Here is a 25,177-nt window from a genome sequence, read left to right on the forward strand (position 1 = left end):
GGGAATCCCAACAAGTAGATATCCTTGAGGAGCTCCCTCCACTACCAAGTAACAATCTGATGACCAACCCATTACGATACCCATTCCCCAATACCACAGATGAGCTAAACCCAGCCAGCTCCTAGACACCCACCCCCTGCAAATTCACAATCGGGGACGATTGATTTCTCAGTTTCCACCAGATGACCTGCACCAAACCGGTTCGGTGCATGGATGACTAATGGTCTCTCACGAGCCCGATACCCTAGAAATCATTATGAACAATCTTCCTTTACTTTATGGTTCAGACTGCAGTTCAGATAGTATTTTCATTTCTCAGACAGACTCAGATAGGCTGAATATTCTTGTATATTTAATTTTGCGGTAAAATTCTGCTTAGTCAGCAATAACAATGACTCAGACTGAATCCCACACATGTCAAGTAACAGTGTAAAATAGTTCTTGCATAAGTTGCCTTGTGGGAACTTTCTTAACACTCTAAATACACGGCTCGCGTCATTTCTACGGTCAATAAAGCAACATCATAACAAGACACCAACAAATAACATAATCAGTCTGTTACTTAATATTTGTCACACGATACTAAGTTATATGACTCTAACAGTCAGGTGACCTATGACCCTAAACCAAATCATGACAAAGCAACCTTTTGAGATGACTAAAGCTTGATGACACAAATGATAAAGCACATGACTACAGTAAATAGTATTGGTACAATCTGACTAAGCCTATTCCCCTTAGAACGTGGGAAATAGTAACACAGCCACCATAATTTATCTATATAAGACCCCACTTTTTGCCAATAAAAGGATGTATATAGGGAACTTTTAAGCCCCACAAAATAAATTTGAGTGTGAAGTGTGATCAGTATCAACAACAGTGACAAGAGCTGTTAAGCAACTAACTGAGAGGTCATTGTAAGCAACATCCAGCAATACCTTTAGCTCATCGTCAACAACTGTGAAATATCTTGAGCTCACTGTGCTCAACAGTGAGCAAACTTTTTCTTTGATTTTCTATTGGTGAACCTCTAGTCTCTTTCTTTTCTTTTCTTTTCTTTTCTTTTCTTTTCTTTCCTTTTCTTTCTTCTCTCTCTCTTTCTTTTTCTGTTTCTTTGTTTGTTTGTTTCTTTTCATTTGTCTCTTTTTCTGTTTAGTTCATTCACGTCTCAGTGTTATTGTCTGAATTTGTTTCAAGATCTTTGTGTTGTCTTTACGTCCATCTAAGCACCGGCTTAGTGGGAAGACTTCAGAAGTTGATAGTGACGCTTGACCTCACTCATCGGAGTAGTGATACTGAGCCAGGGTTTTCTTTGTCTGCTAGACTTTAGTTGTTGAATAGGGGACTTGGTACTGAAATCCAAGGACGTCCGTTCCTGATTCTGTTTAATACTCATCGTGAGTTCCTTGGCAGCAGGTTCAATAGTGAACTAAGAGTTCTACTGATCACTGATTAGTCCTGACCTTTGATTCTACCTGTTTGTGCTGAGGGGGTGATTGCTATAATTTCGCACGACTTTCTGTAGTAAATTTATTACAAAAAGCATTGTTACTGAAGGAAGGGTTTCTCTTATCAATCTATTTCTTTTTTTTATCAGTACCATACTGTTGGGCTGACTTTTCTCTGTTCTCTAAACACTGCCATACCGTTGGAGTGAATCAATTTCTTTTTGTCATCACCAGACCGTTGGGCTAACTACATTCTGTTTATTTTATTTTCTATTGCGTCCATACTGTTGGATTGACTGGTATTGCTACTGACCTCACAGGAAGTACTTTTGTCTGAACATAGCTTGGGGAAGTGTAAACAGCCACCCACGAACAACCACGTTATCAGTCATTGGTATTTGTCTGAATCACTGACCGTGGAGATTTTTGATTTTGTAGGTGTTTATCTATAGATCATCTATCTAAGAAGACAGCGTACCCACTCCCTTTGATCCCACCCTTGCTTGCGAAACTCAACAAGGCTCAGTGGTTCACAAAGGTCGACGTACGCTCAGGATACAACAACATCCTGATACACCCCGACGACAGGTGGAAAGCTGTGTTCTCCACCTCATATGGGCTCTTCGAGCCCAAGGTAATGTTCTTTGGACTGTACAATTCTCCCACAACTTTCCAAGCTTACATGAACCAGACTTTTGCAGAAGAACTAAACAAAGGATGGCTAATCGTCTATATGGACGACATCCTAATCTTTTCAGATAATCTGGATGAACACCGACAACGGACCTGTCGTGTATTGGAAAAACTCCGCAAGGAGTCTCTCTTCCTCAAACCCGAGAAATGCACCTTCGACTCCCAGGAAGTCGAATATCTCAGTATGATCATCCGACCAGGACAGGTCGCCATGGACCCCGCCAAGCTGAAAGGTATCAGCGAATGGCAGCAACCCTCGTCTGTCAAGGATGTACGATCCTTCCTCGGGTTCTGCAACTTCTACCGGCACTTCATCCCCCACTACTCTGACATCGCACGACCTCTTCTGGACCTCACCAAGAAGGAAGTCCCCTTCGCATGGTCAGACTCAACCGAAGTGTCCTTCCAGCATCTGAAGACGCTCTTCACCACGGAACCGGTTCTGCGGAACCCCGACTCTTTGCATCAGTTTGCGCTTGCAACTGATGCATCCCTCTTTGCAACCGGAGCAGTACTGCTCCAGACGGATAGCAATGGGGATTACCACCCCTGTGGCTACCTTTTCCAGTCTTTGAACGCAGCAGAACGCAACTACGAGATCTATGATTGGGAACTCCTCGCCATCATTCGTGCCCTCCAAGCTTGGCGACACTTCTTGGAAGGGAACGCCCACCCGGTCATTGTGTTCACAGATCACAAGAATCTGATCTACTTCCGCTCTGCTCAACGCCTCACCCGACAACAGGCCCGGTGGCACCTCACGCTCACCAATTTCGACCTGGAACTGCATCATGTTCCCGGTATGAAACTCGCTGCACCAGACGCCTTGTCCCGTCGGCTGGACCATGACCAGTCTGGCCATGATAACGAAGACTGTGTCCTCCTTCCGGACGCCCTCTTTACCCGTCTTATCGATACCGAGCTCGCTGACGAATTCCAGCGGCTCTCAGACGACCCCTCCAACCAGACTGTGAAAACAGCTCTGGATGCTCTCTCCGGGGTGTGCGCACCCCCCATGAAATCTGCACTCTCTGATTGGAGGTTCACTGATGGTGTTCTCTTCTACAAAGACCGTGCTTACGTCCCTCCCGACCTCCAGCATTGTGTGCTCGCGCTGCACCACGATCATCCTACTGCAGGTCACCCCGGCCGTTCTGTCACTGAATGGAACATCAAGAAAGCTTACTGGTGGCCTGGTATGGGCTCCTTTATCCGAAAATACGCAGAAAGTCAGGGATCTGGAAACTCCGGCACCGTCCGCCTGGGTCTGCCTGGGTCCGTCTGGGTCCGTCTGGGTCCGTCCGGGTCTATCCGGCTGTTTCCTTCACCGTTGTTGTCCTTGTCCGTTGTAGCATACAATCAACAATACTAGCACAATGAGCTCATTCCAACTTCTTATCCAACAGCTTGAATATAGTCCTGATGCAATCACCAGTAACTCACTCAGTTCTCTTTTCCGTTTCATCACAATTGGAACCACACTTAAGAACGACATTATCCTTGCAGAACCATCCTCAGCACCAATCAATGACCCTCCAAGTGTTCTCCCACCTGCAATCGCTAGGTTCCTTGGTGCAGGGTGTGCTATATCCCCTGCTCAAGTGAGTGATGCATGGACCCTGCTCAAGGACATCATCTGGACTGGTGGGATCAAAATGGATATGTGAGAATTATGGAAGACAGAGGGGATACACAGGGGAGTAGGTAAGTACTGCATCGATATTTGCCCCTTCTATTACTCATTCCTAATGAACCTGTACCTGAAGCCGAGCATCTCCTCTACCCCCCAAGCAGCTACTGCCTTCAACCAAATTGCTCGTGTCGTGCCAAAGGGATGATGCTTAACAAGGCGAAGCAGCACTATGTCATCCTCTTTACTCTTGCTAGTGGCCCCTGCACTGCGAAATCAGTTTATCTTTACTGTGAATGTTAGTGGTCGCTTGTTGTTAGGATTTTGCTCACTGTACACTCCCAGCATGTAAGATCGATTATCACTACAATTACAGTGTATCTGAAGGGGAGCGAACGTACTATGAGAACCAACCTGCTAACATACAAGTTGCTGAACATGTCTACATGGCAAAGGAGGTCATCGAGCTCTTTAAGACTGCGATGGACCTTGCATGGTAAGTTATCCTCAACTTGTAGTGTCACGGTGATCCTGGACCTAATATATGATCCTGCAGGACATCAGCTACCAACTGCGCACGGCTCTATAATATTTGTCTTTCGCATGGCAAGCAAGCACCAGCATCATATGGAGTGAAGTTCGAAGTCTATGTAGACCATGTATGGGACGGCTATGTCATCTCTTCGCTCCTTGAAGACTGCAAAAATCGAAAAAGCTCTTTGACCATCCCTCACACTGGTGAACAACGTGATCGCTTCACTGCTGCAATGATCGCGAAGAAATCGTCGCACACAGCTCTATGGCTATGATGATGTGCATTGCCACCACTGCGGCAAATGCACTCGGATATACACTGATCTTGAGGGCAATTGTAAGTACTGTCAGCTTGAGGTGCGATATCATAGTATCATTGAACTATTCAAACTAGTCCATAAGGTCTCTGTTATTGTTGTCAGATGGTGTTACCGTCGGACATCCATGTTGTGCTGTTTATAATTGCCATATTCCACTTTCCAACAATCATCATTGGTTTTGTCCTACTCATACCAGCCAAAACAATGAGTGTGCTATTATCGGATGTACACTGCCCATCGCTGGAGGTCATCGCACATGTTCAACTCCAGAACATCAACGAGTCGAGGAGACACATGTTTTGCGCAGACAGTCTCGATTTCAGCTTCAAGAACGACTTGCCCGTGCCCGAGCTGCCATTGCAGAGAAGAGGGATGCAAACCAACTAGATGCAGAGTCTCAACCTGATGTACAAGAAGAGTATGAACTTGACGAAAGCGGGCGAGTACTTCCAGCCTCGAAACCAACACAGGGAGATCCTACAGCACAGCCTAAACAAAAAAACTCAAAGCAACCTTCGGTCGTCGTCGCACCCACAATGAGCAGCTGATTGTCGCTCCCTGTGGGATGATCATTGCTCGTCGAACATTTTTGGGGCAGAGGGAGTTGCAAGTGTTGTCGTACGTGTTCATATCAGCTCCATGCTGACTTATAATTGATCTCTGGTATAGCAATTCATCAAGGAGGTCTATGCTAGTGAGGACTCATTCAGCAAGCCCAACCATATTTTCTTCGACAACAACTGCACGCTAGCCAAAATGGTGAAAGACGAACCATTTTTCAATAACATTGGTCTGTCGGTCGATGTTTTTCACTTCCAATGCAAGCATTCAGAAACGGACACCTTCTGTCAGGAAAATTGCAATCCCAGAGCCTTTCCCGAGCTCATCGCTGATGATGGAAATGGTTGGCGCTTCAACTCCTCTATCGCCGAGCAAACAAACAATTGGTTTGGGGACTACCATCCCATCTGTTGTGAGATGATGGCCCACAAGTTCAACTTCTTTTGCGATGAGCTGATCTTGAGAAGGAACCGTTGGACAGAAGAAAAGTTGAGACAGGATGGGCAGGACCCTCGCACATGGCCACGCCATAGTCATACATAGTAGAGTAACCATGAAGTACACGTATGTAATTGGCGTATCGAACCCAGTACGAAGGATGCTGAAGCCTTTTGGTTGCTTCCGAATGTATCAAACACTTCGGTCACGCTGGCGGGCTTTCCATCGAGAGAGCCAAAATCATGGGAGAAACCAGCAATTCCAACCATGTCCAAGACTCCAAACTGATGTTCTGTCAGTTCAAGGCGTCAACGACAAAATATCTTCGCGTATGATATATGATTCATCCTTTGAATCGTTTCGATTAGGAATGGCACTTGCAAGTCAGAAAAGCTATGCACCAGTTCTGGACCTCAATGACCGCATCGTCATCTTTACTCAATTCTATAACATTATCCCATTGTCCTTTGGCCTGTAACGTATAATATCAAGTTCAGAAATGAAACATTTCTCGCACCGCAAATCCTCACCTTGTATGCTGAGTCATAAAACACCGATGTGAGTTTCCGGATCACCGCATTACTGAATGCTGGCGCGAGGGCCTTCCGCTGCCTAATTCACAGGAAGTCAATTAGTCACTTGCGCAAGGACAAGAGCTGAACAGCACCTCCTGTGGGTTTCTCCATGAGACCATAGCAACCCTTTACCAATCTGACAAGAGATATAAGAAAGACAAGGTAAGATGATGGTTTCAACATACTGATGACTCCAGAAGCGCCAACGAAAGGGGGGTCTGCACATATGTCCGAGTCTCGCGAGCGTAGAAATGTGCAATAGCTCTCGGGTCACACAGAACGACTCTAGACTGCCTGAGCATGCTCGGAATCATATACACTACCCCATATTCGGTTGTGGATACCTTCTTTGAAAATATGCTCAGTGCTGCATATGTAATACCGACAACTCGCTTGAATCACATCCAACATTCATACATTGCAGCACTATCTTGAGATATGATGAGGTCGCGCGAAACGCCATATACACTGACATCGTGAATAACATATGGCCTCAGCCCGAGCTCCTGGATCCTTTGGACAACCCCAGTGGTGTCGTTGAGGGTGTCAACAAACAAAATAGCACGCCTGTGGAATGGTTGCATCTTTTGCAGTGTGGTCTCCAGCGTGCTTTGGGAAATCTGCGATGTGATCGTGAAGAAGAACTTGCTTCCCTTCGAGACCTCGCTCTCGACCCACATGTTGCCTTGCATGAGGTTAACGAGGCACTTGGAGATGGAGAGGCCTAGACCGGTTCCCCCATACTCCTATGAGATGATCAGCTACTTGCGACAAATTGAGACATAGACCCACTCTCGTTGTCGAACCATCTGTGCCTCCCTCGCAGCGGTATTTTTCTGGATGCTGTCACGTAGATTGAATACCATCTGATTGATCTGTGTTTTCAAAGAGTCCATCTCTCCGCTGGCCTCAACAGTGATGAAGCGAGTGAAATCTCCGTCCATAGCAGCTGCTGAGATCTGGGCAAAACCACGCACTTGCGTGGTCAGGTTACCGGCCATAGTGTTGACGGACATCCTACAGCGATGTCAACACCCATTTCCGTGGATCATGTTCCTTACTTATGTGATTTCTTGCCAGATACCCTGGACATTGCCCACCTCAGCCTGGACACCCAATTTACCCTCTGTACCGACTTTGAATGCGACTTTCTTGACTTCCTTGGCGAAGATTGCCAATTGAGCAATCATGTCATTGATAGTGTTGACTAGGCTTAGCATCTCTCCGGATACAGAGACACCAGTGGTTTGTTGAGTTAAGTCTCCACGAGCGACAGCAGTCTGATGACAAATTCAACATAAGGACTGGGTCGCGGTGAACAACACTCACGGTCGCGACAGCAATGGTTCGGACTTGTAAGGTCAACTACAACACCGAACAATCAGCGTTAGGAGCATAAAAGATGGAATGGACCCACATTAGCAGCCATGATGTTCACGTTGTCCGTCAAGTCCTACTTGAGATAAGTATTGATTCACAAGTCTGTGCAACGTACTCACCTTCCATGTACCACCGACGTTAGTTACATGAGCCTGGCCTCCCAATCGTCCTTCCGTGCCGACTTCTCTTGCGACATGAGTGACTTCATCGGCGAAGAGACTCAAGCTCTCGGTCATGCTGTTGACAGTCTCCTTCAACTCCTTGATCTCGCCACGCATGTCGACCTCAATCTTCTTCGTCAAGTCACTACCAGCAACAGCCTTTGTCACTTCTGCGATCGACCGCACCTGGTTGGTCAAATTCATAGCCATGAGGTTGACGTTATCTGTAAGAACCTGTAGCGAACGTCAGAAATGATGTCATTTCGCATCGTCACATCCTACCTTCCACATGCCCTGCACGTCGGGAACATACGCTTGCCCACCCAAGATACCTTCCGTACCAACTTCCAAAGACACCAGTGAGTTTCGTGCCGTGGTGCAACATAGCTACAATGTCAGTAGGATCTTCTTTCTTGTAGCGTACGAGTTTGAGAGCAACACCCCAAAACATCGTAATGCTAATGACAATGAGACCTGGCGATTTGTAGACGGTGTTCATATCAATGTTGTTCCAAGTCTGTGTATAGAGCAAGTATAGAGTATTCGATACATAAGTGCGGATGAAAAAAGTAACACTTCAAAAAAGTAAAGAAAGAGTCACATGTCCTAAGTTTTCATCCACCGCTATTCATATTCTTAAATCCACGCGCTCTTAGTATCAATTGTGCACTTTTGGCTGCTGCGCCGCACCTCAGAGCTCTGCCCACTTTGCCGTGTAACTCCCTTTGGTGTGCCGGGGGGCGAAAAGCATAACAAGGCAGAGCTAGCGCACTGCGCTCATGTGCCCCCAGAGCTCTGCCCACCTTGCCATGTAACTCCCTTTGGTGTGCCGGGGGGCGAAAAGCATAACAGGGTGGAGCTAGCGGACTGCACTTGCGCTTGCAAGGGGGTTGGGCCGCGCCGAGGCCATCTGAATAGAGCGCCAAGCACCATTTCGAGTTCTCCTTCAAAGACGATATAAAGTACGAGTCTTTGCCTTTGGGATTTGCGGCTACTGATGGGAAACCTCAGATATAATCCTGGAGATGTTGCTGTGATCCATCCATCTGCAGCTGCATCAGAAGTCAACTCTTTCCTTGTCACCATGGGCTGGACGAATGTTGCCGACGATTTCTTCACAGTAGAACATAAAATGTTAGGTACGACAACACAGGACCCAGTAAACCTCATCTGACATCTTACAGATCAAACGTTGCCCGACCATCTACCAAAAATTGTTTCCCTTCGAATTCTATTTACACGCTATCTTGATTTTAATGCTGTGCCTCGTTGCTCTTTTTTCCAACTGCTGCGATATTTCGCTACCGATGAGCTCGAATGCGAAAAACTTGATGAATTTGTATCGATAGAAGGAGCGGTACGTCAGGTATCCTCGGTTTTCTTTCTTTTATTGAAGACGTGCTGGACGAAATGTATGATTATTGTCAACGCATGAAACGTACGACCTGGGAAGTATTGTCCGAGTTCCGGTCCGCAAGGATACCGAGAGAGCATGTCTTTGACTTGTTCCCTCCGCTGAGACCAAGAGAGTTCTCAATTGCTAGTTCCATCGAGGCGAGTTTGAGTTAGAATGTGTTTACTGCAGTCCAATTCACCTCTGAGTTTTGTCAGCTCCATCCCCGTGAAATTCATCTCTGTGTTGCTATAGTGTGTTATCGCACGAAGTTGAAAATTCATCGGAAAGGCGTCTGTACTAGTTATCTATCAGGGCTCAAATTAGGTCCGCATGGTGTTCTAGCGTAGTCCCTGCACTCATATCATCTCCAGGAGATACCCTTCGTATCGGTCTCAGAAAGGGCTTCATTTCACTTCCTACGGATCCAAACACACCAGTGGTGTGTGTGGGTCCAGGGACAGGCATCGCACCTATGCGCGCCGTCATTGAACAACGCATACATGAGGGACACAATAGTATGTTTGGCAGTCTTTGTATACCAGCTGATCCTTGATGATGCCAACTACTCCAATATCCCGGTTGTCATCTGAAGAAATTGAGTCTCTACACAACACCCTTCAGAACCTACTGTACTTGAACAACGTCTGCCGGGAGTCCTTGTGTCTGGTCCCTCCAGTCCATTCTTCCCTCCATGCTGCAACGCAAGATGACGAGATACCTGTATCATACCCCGTCCACTTGAGCGATGGCACGATCTCGGAGCAAAAGTCTATAAGCGTGTCGAAGGGGAGCTTCGTGCATGTCCCAGTAGAGGCTTTCAACCTCGACAAGGGTATGTGGGGACCTAACGCCTGGGATTTTGAGTAAGCTTTTTACGCCTGCTTAATTGAACCACCTCACAAAATGAATTTACAGCCCTGATCGATGGGATCATCTTTCAGAGGATGTGCTGTCACTTCCAGGACTGTATTCCAATCTTCTGACTTTCTCCGCTGGGCCGAGAGTAAGCTTTCTCAAGTCTTTGTCAATATATATCGCTCATTTAGACCTTCAGTCATGCATCGGGATGCGTTTCTCTATGATCAAGATGAAGACATTTCTCTATATCCTTCTGATGACTTTCAGCTTTGCCGAAACAGACAAAAGAATCTAGGCCTCTGTATTGGCGTGTGCGATGCTCAAGTCTCATGGTTTGAACGCGAACTGGACCAGCAATGACAAACTAATGTACATTGAACTGCCTCAAAATTTGAACTGGACCAAGGTAAGTACTTGATCCGGTGGTGGGGTACATCTACAAGAGTAAAATGGATGGTACAGTATGACTAGTTATGAAGAGACGCAAATCGAGGAAAATGTATAAAAAAGAAGTCAGACCTTACTTCGGAGGCCGCCTTGCCTTCTTCATGAATGCGGACCAAGACCCTTTCTCCGTGCGACCATACTCAATGAAGCGCTCACAGAGCCCATGGTTAGCACTGAACTGCCAAACCTTTTGATTGTCATAGAAGGTTGAGGCTTTGAAAGGGACACCAAAGTGACCAGCGAATACATCTGCCATGCTTCGTCGACCCATGGCAGCCATCCTGCACATCGCGAATCCATCAGCAATGTCAACAATGTAAAAGTCTGTTGGCCATATCGAGACTTTCTCAACCTCGATAGCATTAGCTTGTGAGGTTCCATGTGAAAGCAGGCTTCCAGCACTCTCCCTCTTCACAATTGGCACTGAGATGATAGATGAGGGAGAATGAGACGATGAGCTTGATGACTCGGAGTGTGAACGACGATGCTGCTTTAACTGACGCTTCACCGGACGGACAGTGTTGGTCACATTGCCGTCATCACTGTCTGTGAGGGACAATGCAGAGGAATACCGGCGCTTTGAAGTGAGATTTGGCTCGTTGTCATTGTCATCATCAGTAAGAGATAACACAGAGCCTCCATTATGAGGATGGAAAGGGACGCGAGGTACACAACCACCAGTTTTTAAAGCACGATTGATGGTGGGGACTCGATGAGCAGCAGCGGAGGGTAATGATGGTGCATGAGAGCCATGATTCATGGTGGGGACTTGGTGAATATCTATGGCAGGATCTGTCGGTAGCAAGGATGGTGCACGTGAGCTATGTGTGCGTGATGCAGCGCGCATATACTTGCGCTCCTCAGCAAGACTCATCATCATGTTGGGGCTTCCTGGCTGAGCAAGCTGATGCAGATGGCGTTCCAGGTCTATACAGTCCTTCACGTGTGCATCCTTCACAAGCAGGACACCATTGTCACGTTCTTGGAGTGACACCATGTGATCAACATCAAAGCGAGTCCAGGTGCCCAGAAGACGGTTGTAGCGTTGAATGGGGAGAATGGTGGCAGTGAGTATGTTGTCACTATGTGAGACCATGCCAAGTTTACGAAGTATGTCGAGGCTGAACGAAAAGTTTGGTAACTTGAAACCATCCTGGAACTCGTATATGACAGGCTCAATGCCATCCTAGCAAGACAACATTAGTACGAGTCATAGGACACAGTAAACAAGATCTTACCTCACTCCAAGCATAGACCACAACAGTGTTCTTCTCCCGCTGAGCAGCTTGAACACGTTCGAGATCTTGCTGGCATCTATCTTCCTGCAGCTCTTCCTCATGAGCATTTTGCTGAGTGAATATTGCAGGCATCTGTGTGGCATATCGAGGGGCGGCCCATTTAGGTTGTGATGAGCTAACGATAGTGCGGGAAGGACCAGCAGGATTGGGGTTAGGGAGAAAGAGAAGGGCAGGGTCGATGTTGGAATCATGAGACTCGAGAGCCCGGCCCTTGCCTTTGTCGACCCGCAGAGGTTGATCAAGACCAGGCTCGACATCGCCCTGAGTGAGGGCAAGGACAGGCTTAGTGACAACAGCAGGTAAGGGTGGCAGTAATGCAGCAGGTTCTGAAGATGGACGAGTGCGAAGCTCCAGAGTTGGGTCCAGTTGCGCAGCTGCAGTATGGCCCTTTACTGAACAGCCGCCTAGAAGGCCACAATGAGTGCGACAAGTGTTATTCTCACAAAGGGAATGAGCACGTTTCTTGCAGATAAGAGCCACACAGATCAGCAGTATGGCTGCAGCACCTAATGATGTAGGCTGAGGAACAGGGTCGAGTTGTATCACAGGAGGTGCAAAGTTACCCGAGGGTAGCGTGGGTGAACCAGAAGGGCCTCGTGCCCAACGGAAGAAATTACATTTGGCCTGCGTATTGCTAGAGAATTTGTTGCACTACATTTGAACAGTAAATGAGAATAAGATCTGACTGGCTTAAAAGACAACTCACCATTGCCATCCAGTGACCCTCATTTCCACGTTCATTAGATTTGCAGCGCGTCCATGGGACTTCTTCGTGACAGTTGTCGCAGGAATAAATGAATGTTGGTTTTGGTTGTGCAAGGCGGGCAGCGAGTGTGGCCTGCCAGGATAATGCACTGGCAGCTTCTGACATGGGCGGGTTCATGCTTGAAGAGGAACCACAGTAGTCTTGACAAGGGTGAGAGTCAATCCAGAATGCACAGAAAGTACACTTACATGTGTAATCTATGCGTAGGAGTGCAGAAAAAATCTGCGCAATGAGAAACAGCGCTGGACATACTACAAAATACTAGTGAGCGCCGAGATTCGGAGATATAATCAAATACTCACATGTTTGATAGTGTGGTGAATGAAACATACCTATGACGGGCGGGCGGGCACGCAGGCACGCGCAGTAGGTGCAGCGGTAAGATGGTGATGGTACAGGTTGAAGGTAGATAGCATACCTTATCAAGTTGTGATATGATGTCGCACAGATCCGGATGAACCCGGACGGCCGGGCGGAGCCGCAATTTCCAGTTCCCTGACGTCCTCAAAATACATGGACGGCTGCGCTATGTGCCAGCAAATGAAGGTTAACACCCACCCGACGACCCCTCCCCTGACCCCCATACCCTCGAATTCCCTCCGCCCCTTCTCTCAGGTCTCTGTCGACCTGATTACTGACCTCCCGGAGAGCGCCGGCTACGATTCTGTCATGGTCATGGTAGACCATGGGCTTACAAAGGGGGTAATTCTCTGCCCTTGCAGAAAAACTATCACTGCGGAAGGTGTAGCTGAACTTTTCTTCAAGAAAGTGTTCATGCGCTTTGGACTCTACGACAAAATCATCTCGGACCGAGGCCCCCAGTTTGCCTCGAAGCTAGCAAGAGAGCTAGGACGACTCCTCAACTACCAAGTCGCACTTTCCACTGCCTATCACCCTCAGATGGATGGCCAGACTGAACGGCTCAACCAAGAGCTAGAAACCTACCTCCGGATCTACTGCCGGACAACCCCCTCCGAATGGGCAAAGCACTTGCCCATGGCTGAGTTTGTCCACAACTCCCAAAGACACTGCCAGGAACGCCTCCCCTTTCTTCCTGATGATGGGATATGAGCCACGAGGCATCCCCCATCTCTTCCCCGACTCTACCCTACCAACCGCTGAGGAACGTGTCAAGTCCCTCACCAAGATCCGCGAGGAAGCCCTCGCTTGTCACAGCCTTGCACAACAGCGCATGGCTGATCGTTCCTTTGGCCAGCGTTACAAGCCATGGAACATTGGTGATAGAGTTTGGCTATCTGCCATAAACCTGATCACCGGGTTCCCTTCTCGGAAACTCGCCCCGAAACGATACAGACCCTTCCCAATCCAGAAGGTCCTCTCCCCCATCACGTTCCAGCTCAAGCTGCCTGACAGCTGGCATATCCACCCCATGTTCCACGCCTCGGAACTTTCCTCCTATCAGGAGATGGACGTGCATGGCCTGAATTTCACTGAACCTCCCCCTGACCTGATCGATGGGGAAGAACACTTCGAAGTGGAAGCTATCCTCCAGCACAAGGGTACCGGTGCGCGCCACCGATACCTCGTGTCATGGGTAGGCTACCCACCCTCCAAACAAACGTGGCTCCCTGAAAAGGAGTTGAAGTCCGCAGCGGAGCTGCTAAAGGCGTATAAAAAGCGACTCAAGATCGCTTCAATCGCCATCAACTGTTGATCTGTTACCACCATAGCCCCTCTACAAGAACGACACCGCAACCATAGGACCAAGCGGTTCCACACCAAGGCCCATTATTCCACCTCCCCCCGCGACAAACCCTTGCCTCAGACCCCTGAATACTTCCATCGACAACAGATCCATAACCGACATTGTTCCACTAAACCCCTCGACAAGCACCGCCCCGTCACCCAAGAATTTACCTATGCCAATACCCAAGGAAAGCCCCTCAAATATGTCGGCTTCAGCATTGTCGCTTTCCTCTCCCCTCTCCGCTTCCTCTCCTGCATCTGTATATGGCCTGACCCAGACGCCCCGACAACTGCCTGGCCTTGAAAGGCCCACCTTCACCCCATACTGACAACCCTCCCTGCGTTCCGTCCAGGAAGACAGAATGTGTGCCTACTGGGAAGCAGTGATCTGCGATCCTCAGTACGCCCTCCGCATCGACAGTTACCTCGAATGCACCGACGATGACGTCACCTACAACATCATCAACGCCTTCAGAAGTGCGGATGCCCTCACTGGCGACATCGCCAGGATCGACCTTCAGAGGGATACCACCATCTCTACTATCTCCACCCGCTACAACCAGGGTAAAATCAAGCAGGCCTCACTGAACCTACTTGAACTTAGGAACTTCCAGTCTGTCATTTTGGCAGTCGAGGAGGAGCGGGCATTTAATCCCCCTCCCGACCCTGTCACCGTCATCGAGCGTGCTGTCATTGACAGAGCTCCGACTCCCTTCATGCCGCAACCAACTGTCGAATCCGACGACAAACACATCCCCAACATCACGCAGCTGACTAATCCAGAGATTGACCGTCTCTACAACGAATACGAGTGTGAACGCTATGCGCCACGAAACCCCACCCCTGAAGCCAATACCATTGTCTTCTTCGAACCACACGAGTCTCCTGTCACCATCCTGGAGGCAGACGAATCTCACCCTGCCCCCACCATCACTCCCAGCGACTTTGTACCTACTCGGGAGGTACCTCCTCTGTCCATCGGTTCCCCCATTGAGAATCCGAACTCTCCCCCTGCCCCCCGTCGCCGAGGACGCCGTGCCCGCGCACAATCTGTGCTGTCCCTCGGACTCCCCCTCTCTCATGCACACCGCCCTCGTACCCAGAACTTCACTAGGCATTACACTCATGAAGAGGCTGCTGGTGATGCCCTCAACCGTGCGCGCATTGATGCCACGGAAACCACCCAGACCTACCGCTCCAACGTGGTCTGCCGCCAGTGCCGTGTATACGGACACAAACAGAAGCACTGTGCCCAGTACTTCTGTCGCATCTGTGGGCAATTCGCCCCAAAACATCTCACCCCCTTCTGTCCACGACTCGATGGACGAAGACTCCTGCGCCGAGGACCTTCCTCGGACAGATTCTATTCCAATATGCGCCAGCTCGAAGCAGCGTATGATCAGGAAGCCGCCCGCGTCGAACAAGAACGCGAGGAGAATGCACTCGAGGCTGCCGAATGGCTTGCCGACCTCGATTTTGACCCTGGCTGGTATGATAACCAAGATGATTGAGCTCATTGAGCTCAGCCTTGAAATGGGGGTAATGTTACAAGTAACATCGGTCACGTGGCCCCCCTATCATTTTCCCTTCATCCTTGCCCTCACCATCTACCGGCTCACCCTCCTTTACTGACTTACCGTTGACTGGATCCTCAGTACCATTCCCGTCCCTTGCATCATCCGCCGCCTTACACGTGCACGCATGTTCCTCCCTATGACTCAACCACCAATGTGGTCCCGCACCTTGGACTCGGTCTGACTCATGCCACCAATGTGGCTTTCCCTTCCTGTTCCCTTCTGACTGCGGATTCCCGCACGTTGTATTCTTACCGTTGGTCCGTTCCAACGTTTCTCAGTCTCATTCCACAATCAACCATTCACCCCTAATCTGGCTCTGTTGCCAACGCACCTATACCATTCCCGTTTCCCCTTTACCCTTTACCTACAGTGCGGTAGCCTTGCCCTTAACCCTCTCCACTTAGTATAAGTAGTCGGTCACTCTGTACTAGATTCTTTAACTTGAATCTACTCAATCTTCCCTGGAACATACTTCCCTCTGAACGCCCCTTTGGCTTCAGTCTCTAGTATCTTTTCTTAGTTGCTCATCGCGACTAAGTCTATCTCAATCAACCTCATCGTTCGGACAAGACCATCCTAACCTTGAGCGACTTCAAAGACATCCGTCTTAGAAGTCACATGACATGCGCATACTGTGATCACTGCCGACTCGTCGTCGCCAGTCTCACTTGCTATACCGGATCCTTCCGGTTACATCACGAATGTTAGTGGACGATGCCCCTCTTAGGGCTCCGCATAACAGATCTATTTGAGTGCATAACACCAACACTGTAAGGCTTCCTTCTCTCACCATCCATGATGTTGCTCCTCACTGAATCAATGTTGTATTTCCTAAATCTTACTTCCAGTATCAATGCGAGCACCCAGAAAATCGCTTTAGGTGGGCGTATAGCCAAATGGGCTTCAAGTATCGCGTCCGAAAAATCAGAGCCAAGGTTGCAGGCACCACCCACTGGCACCAGTTCAACTCTAGTGCCTCCAACAACAATTTTCTCACAAGGCACTGCCTCCACTACGGCGACTTCTGATCTACAGATCTCGATTCAGAAGCCTGTGGCTAACACTCGAATTCCAAATGCAGAAATCCTTATCAGAAGCTTTGAAGATGACATCAACGATACATTGGAGCATGAGGCTACTATCGCACAAGGCAAAGGGAAATCCAAGGTAATCGGCCATTATTGTTTATTAGTGTCAGTATCCGCTAATTTGCTTCACAGGTTGCCTCCATATTTGATGACAACTCGGACTTCAACGAGCCTATAGCTCCAGTAGCGCATGAGTCAGATGATGATCTTGCAACTTCGCCCACAGAACGTGAACAGTACTCACTTGAGCCTAAGGCTCCATTTACACAGGTGGACAACCCTCTCAAGCGGAAAGCTTGTGTGGATGAGTTCATAGATGACAACGAGGAGTCTGTGGTGTCCGACTGGTCCATGGACATTGAAGGCCCAGATCTTGAAGATGCGATTGAAAATTCTGAGGACGCTTCTGAGCCTGAACCTGCGGTAGTGAAGAAGAAGGTTCAGTGTACAACATCTTCGGTAAGGACACTGAACTTACTAGCATTCATTCTGACACTCGTACAGACATCTGTATCTGTTGTGGCTTCTGTCACTGACAGCAAGCTGCCTCCTCAGAAAAAGGTCAAAGTCAAGCCATCCGCCGCACGTGCCCATGGTGCTCCTGCCATCATACACCAGCTGAACGTGGATACTACGCCAGACCACATGAAACCTTGTAGCTCCTATCGCAATGTTGACTTACCTGCCACGATGCAGGTGGACCAATGCTGGACAAAGAAATATCTTTCCACTGTCATGTTGTGGGCTGGGAGTTACGACGATATCTGGAATATCCCAGATGAAGTCCTTCTCCTTCATGCCCAGCTGATTTTTAACGCGGTATACAAGGACCTCGACATTACCATTGTTCACGGTGGTGTGATACATTCCCTGGTAAGTCCATTATTTTCTGTCGAGTTTGACTAACTATAGTTGTAATTAGACTGCACAGCATATATCCAAATGGCGCAGCAATTTCGGCTCAACAGGCATAGTCATTATCCTGGACTTCTTGACACAAAACTCCGATTGCGATCCAGTTCAACTCGCCAAATCGTTGATTGCAGGTTATGCATTCTTGTTTGAGGACCCTGAAATGCCAAGTCCCCTCACAACATATCGTTCTCCCTTTGTTTTGCAGTTGTTAGGCACAGCGCATCTCAATGCCATCAATGGGTATGTGGAGGTTCCCAGACTCAATACGCATGCACTCGCGACACATGGGATGTTGGGTGTTATTGCCCTTTCTGCTGCAGCAGTAAGTTTCATTTTTTAGACTGTTTGATTTGCACTTATTTTTTTAGATTGAGCGTGCCTTCAAATTGTTTGCGGATAAGGATTTGGAAGTCAAGCAAGTCTTGGTGTCTGGGTCGTGAGGTAAACTTGCCTTCAAGCTACCAAAAGTCCTCAACAAAACTACTGGGAAGATGACCAATGCCCCGTTCTTATTTTCAGGGGCTCGCTGGACTAAAGTCACTACCTCATTCATTAAGTCTATCGCAAGCAAGCCTGCTGGGTATGTAGAGACCACGGTAGAGATGGCACGTACTTGTGCTGCCTTAAACGATGTGATGGACACACCACATGGCTCGCTTGATGATGAGGAGTCTGAGGATGATGAGCGTGCCATGCTTTGTAAGTGATTATCATTCAGGTTTCATCCCACTGACATTCATGACTACAGGATTTTTCTTCGCACGAATATCGCTGTCCTATGCTGAACTCTGAGTCCTCCTGCAATCATAGGCTATTTTCTATCATTTTTGCTGCCGCTGTCACTGCTTGATCATATGCCCCCTTTTTTCCTGTATCTCCCAGCCGGTTCTTACTTTTCAGTCTCCTTAATTTTGCTTTTCGGTTTCCTTAACTTTACTTTTTGGTCTCCTTAATTTTACGTCGTTGTCATGTATGCCCAATTTCAGGTTGCTTTATTTGCTTTTTTAAGTAAATTAAGTGTGAAATAAGCGAAAATTCAGAGATGGAGTGCGCTTAATTAAGTGGCACACGCTTTTTCACTCAAATGACTTAATGGTCCTTTTCACGTAATTAAGTGAGAAATTAAGTGAGAAAAGGAACCGGTGGTTTTCCTGATGCTGATAGGCTACATTGGCATACCCATATCCCTAATGCTCCGAGTTCCAACATTTGATGGTAGCATCGGACTCGGACGTTTGGACACGATGGTTGTTCGACTTGCTACATTGAGTATGGCGACCATATTTGGCGGCATCCATTGTCTGGCTTGGTTTTTTACCTTCGTCACACATCAGGAACAGCTCCTATGGCACATATGTGCTCTCGGTATAACTGGCACACCCTGGCTTTTCTTTTGTGTGGCTTTCACATTCGGTGCAGCGTCTCCAGGTCTTCTGCGTCAGCTAAATATCCCGATTGGACTTTTATGTATCATATTGTACGTTACAGCTCGTGCCATTCTGTTGGTACTCATGTTCACCACTTTACGTCATCTTCCTGGTGACGCATACCAGGCGGTGTCGTGGATTGGTTTGGTACCGCACTTGTAGTTCCTGATTACGATACTTGTGATACACTTCATACTTTTGTAACGATCTTCAGACGTAGCATTCCTGTAGTTGACGATGGACCTCAGGCTAGTTACATCAGGAAAACCCTCCATCTAGTTAGAACCAACGAGCTCACGCCCGTTGTGCCTTCGGCACAAATCAAAGGAGCGCGGAAGATATATCGATGCCTGCAGGCAGATTCTGATTCAATAGTCACAATCAAATGAATACGCTTCGGCATCTGCTGAAATGTGTGCTATCTGACAGCAATGACAATTCTGCCAAATTGATCAGAATCGTGCCAGCTGTACGTATATGCAGGATATAAAAGCTGGTCGTCATCCTATAGTGCTCCCCCATCTTCAGAGATATCATCCGAGATCCTCCTCAGAAAATGCTGCATCAGCTCGCACAGAAAATGTGTTTCCCCCTCCTCGCCGTTATTGTTAGTTTGACAGCATCTATGTTTGTCAGTGCGTGTGTGAGCGACAATCAACCTTGCAACACAGATTACGATTGCTGCGTTGGTGTTTGTGTCGATAGTGACGTGCGTATGAGGAACTCGCTGTGTAACCAGAATTTAAGCACATGACTCATCTGCGAGCCTTAGAGTGGAGGTAGGACCTGCCAGGGTTGAAAATTGAGCCGGCAGGCCAAAGGGTACATCGCGACAGTGTGTCATGTTTCTGCTTTCGCGCTGGCATCATGGCCGATGGTGCAATACCTAGTTCGGAGCCAACCAGTACAATTGAGTTTGCATAAATGATTGTAGTACCAGCTCGAGCAATGTGGATGTTTGGATTTATCTGAGAATGATCAACCATGCCTAGTTTTTCTTGTCGTCCACTAAGCTCTGGTTCGACTAGCGTAGGAAGTTCGGAAGTGATTCTCTTCATCAGGCGAGTGTTGGTTGAGGCGCAAGGGTGGGCTGGGCCCATCGGTGGATAGATGAGATTTGTATTTAAAAGTAATATTATTGACTTGGAGCATACACCCTGCTGCGCTAGCAAAAATGCGTCGAAAGGCTGTCTCAGGTGAACCAGCAACTGCAACGCCAGTGAGCTTGGCTCCTCTTCAACAGGTGAACCGCCGGGTGACTCGTCAAACTCATCCTTCAGGGACCCAGGCTCTGTCCGACCTTCCGTGCTCTTCGTGTCATCTGCCAAGTCAGGTACCCCGAGGAGATACCGATCCCATGGACGGACAAGTAAGAATGTCTGCCGAATGGGCTTTGCCCGCGAGAACTGAACTAGGGTCTCTTCAGTGGTGATCAGCAGGCCATGGGGCCCGCCTTTATTCCATATGTCATGAGAGTCTCCTTGGCCAGACCGCGCCTCCGTCTGATTTCCGTGACATGGAATGAAATACAAGGCAGATGAAGTCTGGAGTTTGCGAAGCGAGGAGCTCAGCTATTCAAACTGGTCATAAAACTTCAATGCTAGATCTGCAGGCATGGATTGTCGCAGCGAAAAGACTTGTGCGTGGATATGATCTTCGGACAAAGATGAAAGGGTACGTGGAGTAGTGCTATAAGAGGCGATATGGGCTGGAAGACAGCTATTAAACTCGGAAGGTTGTCCGATCCAGTCGAGGACAGTGATGTCACCTGACCGGGCCACGATCTCCTGCAGTGGCCACCCGAGCGCGCTCTACTTCCTCTCGCTACAGATGATAGATAGAGTGATGCCGAAGATGCCAAATAATGAGTACGCAACATCTTCTTGCACAGTGGTGACGCGCTTCGATGCCCGTTGTAGTTTCTCTCGGGCGCCGTTCATACCTGGACGAAAGGTCACCAGGGCCCATGCATCTATCTCTGTCGCATCCTCCAACTCCTTCATCATTGCAGGGGACTTTTTGTGGTTAGGAGAGCGATCGTCGAGACATAATGACCAATCCGTCTGATAGAAGATTACAACTTCGGACCGACGAATTCTTGAAAGGTCCTTGTTCCAGGCACTCCTCGCCAGTGCACCAGGCTGGGATGAAGAAGGGATATCGCATAGGCAGCAGCGGCCAAGTTTTGCAAAGTGGAAAGCTTCCGAACAAGTAAAGTCCTCAAAGCCTTTGCACAACAGACCAAAACAACACTTAGTACCCTCGTCTTAACTCTGCTCTCATGCACTGGTCTGGCACGGCTGAGGGCTACAGCGAATTCTGATATAAATACAACCCACGCGTGATTCGTGCAGCCCTGAAAATTTATCGTAAGCGTGTATCGTTGATGGCTATCTCAAACCGATATGTAATGTATCATGATTTTCCTCACAGTATAACTGTTCACGGACCATCTAGCACATATAATGATTCCTTCATCTTGCGTTATATGGAACTATTACGGGATGTATCTCCTCTTTCCCATCACCAGTTAGCTCGTGGAACCTCCATGTAAGCGCTAGGTCGAAACCATGGCCTCTGTTTCACAAGTATTGCGGTATGATGTTTCGGATGGTTCCATTATATCACCCCTTCAAATTACTGCATCAAAAGTAAGGACTACGCTGGTTCGCGACGCAGTGGACACACAAGGTAAGCGTCTTTGCACGTTTACAATAAAAATGCGACTGACCCTACGCATCAAAACTTTCAGATCTTTGTGATTCTACCATGACGCACCTCCGTGTCTGCCGTTTCTCTACGATATCTGTGTTCTTGTGGACTGATGCACACGTGGCGCTACAAAGCAGTGAATTCCACAGGTGCATATCCTATAGGAATGTGTCCACAGATGCTTGCCTTTTCCCGACGTGTTGTCGGGGGATAATGTCAAATCGATGGCTTCAATGCACGATCACAGTCGTCCTTGGGCTATCGTTTCCCCGCCTGTCGAGAGGTATAAAACCGGTGTCGTTCTCTGCTCTATTCAAGTTGCAGTCATATTTATTTATGGTAAGCAATCATATCCCTTCACAATCATAGTTCGCCAAGCAAGCTCATAGAGAACCGGCTCTGTACAATATGCTAGCTATGGCTCTGATACCACATTGTTTCTCGAGCTTCCTTTCTAAATAACTGACTACCCGGCCACCCCAAACTACGCCACCTTCGCCGCTACCATAGTCCTTGTGCACCCACAACTGTCGGGCAACCGATCGAGGTTTCACGCAGCGTGCTATGCACGGATGTGAGAGCAGAAACACGAACCACTGCCACACTATTCGCAGCACGTATAGATGATCTACAATGCCGGCGAGTCATGTGAATAGATCCAGGACACGAACTTCTCATACTCACGCAACTTTTTGCATATGCGCAGCCCGAGCAGTCGGCATCAAACAAGCAAAACCAAGGACAATGAGGATAGTCTTCATCCCCGTTGACAGATATTGCTGCTGTCAAAGCAATTGCAGTTGCGAGGACAAAGGAGAGACGCATTCTTTGTGAGGATGTGGTATGAGATTGAGTAAATCTGAAGGTGATAGTGGGAAGACGACTTGCTTTCATATGCCGAGTATTGACCTTCATTACAATGTAGTGCACCTGAAATTGCATTTCGAACAGATAACGTCTGCAATGCCAGCAGACCGCCACCTAAGATCCACCCTATGGAGAAAGATCCGTTGGCAATCTACTATATATGTGTGCCACGAGTTCGTGCTTTTGAGCTAGCACATGCACTGATAGTAGTAGACTAAGACATATCCTTCCCATTGATTCATTGACGAGATATCAATTTGGTGTAGTTATATATTCAGGTTCAAGTCTCTTGCTTGGTCACCGACGATTGAATCCGGATGTGAGTTCGAATGTGATGTTCCACCGGTTCTACACCACGTACGTACACGTATGCAGCGGGAATATCGCACAAGGACAGTGGACACGAACGTTGCTAACATTACTATTGAAATATTGAAACATCATGATGATGCATAATGAAGTAGCAATTTTTCTGGTGATCTGCTCATGCACATGACCTGGTAGACTACTTTTGCACTCGACCCTGGAACTTTTCACGATCTCTCATTCATGAATGTTTTTTCTGCACAATCACACAGAACACAGCTGATTCTGGCAGCTGTATCTGCATCTTTACTGACATCAGGTCTGTTTACTGCATATAATGCCTACAGTCGACGTGAACGGAGACGTGGCCTCGATCGAGACATCCTTAGGTCAATAGCAGACCAGAATGAAGGTTCCAAACAGCACTTAAGACCAAAGGACGATGGATTATTGGATGAACAAATTATCCGCATTGGAGCTAATGGACATAACGAAGAGCTGATCAGAGAGCAGCTCGCGCGGTGCTATGCGTTTTTCGGAGATGAGGGCATGGCACGCATTCGGGAAAAATCTGTCGTTGTCGTCGGCTGCGGTGGCGTTGGCAGCTGGGTGGCAGTCATGTTGGTGAGGTCGTACGTGCTTATTACCATTACTATCCGTGTTATTGTAACTCACTAATTATGTGCAGAGGCGTGTCAAAGATCCGATTGGTGGACTTCGACTATGTGACGCTTTCCTCGTTGAACAGACATGCCACGGCTGTGCTTGCGGATGTAGGAACGCCGAAGGTGGGATGTATTGAGCGGACTCTCAAGCAGATCAGTAGGTGTGTGGAGGTAGACAGCCGCCTTGAGGTCTGGAGGAAGGAGGACGGAGGACGGTTGCTAGAGGGAGCAGACTGGGTCATCGGTATGTCAATGCGCTCCTCGATCTCGTTTCGTCTTCAATTCAGTTTGTTATGAAAAGATGCAATAGACAACATCACCACAAAAGTCGATTTGCTGAAGTATTGCCATGAGCACCATATCAAAGTTCGCCCTAGTTACTGACTGATATCTAATCGTATCCAACTCATGCTATTGTAGGTGTTCTCGTCTATGGGAGCTAGTGCAAAGACAGATCCTACAAGAATTCAGATCAGTGACATCTCGTACACCATGTACGACCCTCTCGCACGCTCTGTTCGACGCAGGTTGCGGCTGCAGGGTGTATCCTCGGGGATTCCCGTCGTTTATTCCACAGAAGTGCCCGGGGATGTGAAGCTACTCCCCCTTCCCGAGGAAGAATTCCAGAAAGGTGCTGTCAAAGAACTTGGAGTGTTCGATGATTTCAGGGTGCGAATATTACCAGTCCTCGGTATGTCTTGATTCTTTGCAAACTGGCGTTCTTGTATCTTACTGTTCTTCTGCGGGTCAGGCTCCTTGCCATCTCTTTTCGGGCTGCACATCGCGACCTACATCCTCTGTGAGATGGCCGGAAAACCGATTTTGAACCCTTTGCCCATAAAGAATCGCAAGAAGCTTTATGAGCGTCTCCTTCGTGATCTTTTGCATCGTGAATCGAAGTTCACTGGGGAGCCGATCAAGTGAGTCCACAAGTCGCATCTTTTGATCCGCCTTACACTTTTTGCAGTAAACTGCCTATCGACGAAGATGATGTTGCGCTGATATTCGAGGACCTGCATCTTGGTCGTTCTGTCGTGCCTCCTCATGCTGTTCCTGCACACCCAACACTTCTGCGGTGGGATCCAGCCAAGCCACTTACTCTAGAGAACTGTGTGGTCTTTGAATCTACGGAAGCAGAGAAGCACGTCAGAGAGTGTTTGACACCGCGGACCGAGGAAATGCATCCAAGAAAAACCCCGGGAGCTGTATGGGGAGACGAAGTGCAGGCTGTTGTAGAACGTCATGTAGGAGACGTGGCAAAATACAGAACATGGGTTGGGCTATAACGAGAACCTTGGCAAACATGCACGTCCATCTGAAAGAACAGATAGAGTTTGTCGATTATATCAGGAAGCTTTGGTTTCTGATAGAAATCACATTACTGCGCATACATAGATAATCAATAGGT

General features: G+C 48.0%; 10 protein-coding genes across 10 annotated transcripts; 7 read left to right on the forward strand and 3 right to left on the reverse strand.

The window, feature by feature from the left end:
• Positions 1 to 3,517: 3,517 nt before the first annotated feature.
• On the forward strand, positions 3,518 to 4,580 carry F5147DRAFT_584431 (uncharacterized protein; the record flags this gene model as incomplete). Its single annotated transcript, XM_041431793.1, has 4 exons — positions 3,518 to 3,785; positions 3,851 to 4,069; positions 4,117 to 4,267; positions 4,328 to 4,580. 4 exons carry the CDS (start codon positions 3,518 to 3,520, stop codon positions 4,578 to 4,580), a joined length of 891 nt encoding a protein of 296 aa, XP_041287917.1.
• A 134-nt stretch (positions 4,581 to 4,714) lies between these two features.
• On the forward strand, positions 4,715 to 5,173 carry F5147DRAFT_584426 (uncharacterized protein; the record flags this gene model as incomplete). Its single annotated transcript, XM_041431792.1, has 1 exon — positions 4,715 to 5,173. A coding segment is annotated over one exon (459 nt), but the record flags the coding sequence as incomplete, so codon positions are not given.
• A 546-nt stretch (positions 5,174 to 5,719) lies between these two features.
• F5147DRAFT_818902 (cytochrome P450) lies at positions 5,720 to 6,531 on the reverse strand (the record flags this gene model as incomplete). The annotated part of the gene is made up of 6 exons (XM_041443624.1): positions 5,720 to 5,901; positions 5,941 to 5,972; positions 6,026 to 6,096; positions 6,155 to 6,236; positions 6,292 to 6,335; positions 6,385 to 6,531. Coding segments are annotated over 6 exons (558 nt in total), but the record flags the coding sequence as incomplete, so codon positions are not given.
• Positions 6,532 to 7,260: 729 nt separating this feature from the next.
• F5147DRAFT_778568 (nonidentical kinase-1) lies at positions 7,261 to 8,239 on the reverse strand (the record flags this gene model as incomplete). The annotated part of the gene is made up of 6 exons (XM_041442149.1): positions 7,261 to 7,479; positions 7,529 to 7,564; positions 7,617 to 7,652; positions 7,699 to 7,974; positions 8,023 to 8,127; positions 8,165 to 8,239. 6 exons carry the CDS (start codon positions 8,237 to 8,239, stop codon positions 7,261 to 7,263), a joined length of 747 nt encoding a protein of 248 aa, XP_041287920.1.
• A 428-nt stretch (positions 8,240 to 8,667) lies between these two features.
• On the forward strand, positions 8,668 to 10,097 carry F5147DRAFT_818907 (uncharacterized protein; the record flags this gene model as incomplete). The annotated part of the gene is made up of 6 exons (XM_041443625.1): positions 8,668 to 8,702; positions 8,752 to 8,879; positions 8,925 to 9,101; positions 9,137 to 9,298; positions 9,326 to 9,460; positions 9,508 to 10,097. Coding segments are annotated over 6 exons (819 nt in total), but the record flags the coding sequence as incomplete, so codon positions are not given.
• Positions 9,692 to 10,289, forward strand: F5147DRAFT_584528 (cytochrome P450; the record flags this gene model as incomplete). The annotated part of the gene is made up of 3 exons (XM_041431795.1): positions 9,692 to 9,999; positions 10,052 to 10,139; positions 10,191 to 10,289. 3 exons carry the CDS (start codon positions 9,692 to 9,694, stop codon positions 10,287 to 10,289), a joined length of 495 nt encoding a protein of 164 aa, XP_041287922.1.
• A 225-nt stretch (positions 10,290 to 10,514) lies between these two features.
• Positions 10,515 to 12,622, reverse strand: F5147DRAFT_778570 (uncharacterized protein; the record flags this gene model as incomplete). Its single annotated transcript, XM_041442150.1, has 4 exons — positions 10,515 to 11,627; positions 11,680 to 12,143; positions 12,183 to 12,390; positions 12,446 to 12,622. The coding sequence occupies 4 exons, from the start codon at positions 12,620 to 12,622 to the stop codon at positions 10,515 to 10,517; spliced, it is 1,962 nt and encodes a 653-aa protein (XP_041287923.1).
• A 4,063-nt stretch (positions 12,623 to 16,685) lies between these two features.
• F5147DRAFT_656781 (uncharacterized protein) lies at positions 16,686 to 18,584 on the forward strand (the record flags this gene model as incomplete). The annotated part of the gene is given in 8 exon segments (XM_041434157.1): positions 16,686 to 16,761; positions 16,790 to 16,956; positions 17,010 to 17,336; positions 17,382 to 17,750; positions 17,800 to 18,114; positions 18,161 to 18,217; positions 18,251 to 18,491; positions 18,511 to 18,584. The coding sequence occupies 8 exon segments, from the start codon at positions 16,686 to 16,688 to the stop codon at positions 18,582 to 18,584; spliced, it is 1,626 nt and encodes a 541-aa protein (XP_041287924.1).
• A 367-nt stretch (positions 18,585 to 18,951) lies between these two features.
• F5147DRAFT_717715 (uncharacterized protein) lies at positions 18,952 to 19,598 on the forward strand. Its single transcript, XM_041438663.1, has one exon. It carries the CDS (start codon positions 18,983 to 18,985, stop codon positions 19,379 to 19,381), a length of 399 nt encoding a protein of 132 aa, XP_041287925.1. The 5' UTR covers positions 18,952 to 18,982; the 3' UTR covers positions 19,382 to 19,598.
• Positions 19,599 to 23,295: 3,697 nt separating this feature from the next.
• Positions 23,296 to 25,163, forward strand: F5147DRAFT_397313 (uncharacterized protein). Its single transcript, XM_041429591.1, has 6 exons — positions 23,296 to 23,736; positions 23,793 to 24,013; positions 24,071 to 24,135; positions 24,190 to 24,460; positions 24,521 to 24,689; positions 24,737 to 25,163. Exons 1-6 carry the CDS (start codon positions 23,348 to 23,350, stop codon positions 25,053 to 25,055), a joined length of 1,434 nt encoding a protein of 477 aa, XP_041287926.1. The 5' UTR covers positions 23,296 to 23,347; the 3' UTR covers positions 25,056 to 25,163.
• Positions 25,164 to 25,177: the final 14 nt, after the last annotated feature.

The sequence above is a fragment of the Suillus discolor genome, assembly GCF_016758755.1.
Source record: "Suillus discolor strain FC423 chromosome Unknown F5147scaffold_73, whole genome shotgun sequence".
Classification (NCBI taxonomy): Eukaryota; Fungi; Basidiomycota; class Agaricomycetes; order Boletales; family Suillaceae; genus Suillus; species Suillus discolor.

Excerpts from the sequence above, each read along its gene's own strand:
- F5147DRAFT_717715 (XM_041438663.1), top strand. The coding sequence starts at position 18,983 with ATGCTCCGAGTTCCAACATTTGATGGTAGCATCGGACTCGGACGTTTG.
- F5147DRAFT_397313 (XM_041429591.1), top strand. The coding sequence starts at position 23,348 with ATGAATGTTTTTTCTGCACAATCACACAGAACACAGCTGATTCTGGCA. Across the intron at positions 24,014-24,070 it reads GGGAGCAGACTGGGTCATCG|ATGCAATAGACAACATCACC; the intron begins GTATGTCAATGC and ends TGTTATGAAAAG. Across the intron at positions 24,136-24,189 it reads GCCATGAGCACCATATCAAA|GTGTTCTCGTCTATGGGAGC; the intron begins GTTCGCCCTAGT and ends ATGCTATTGTAG.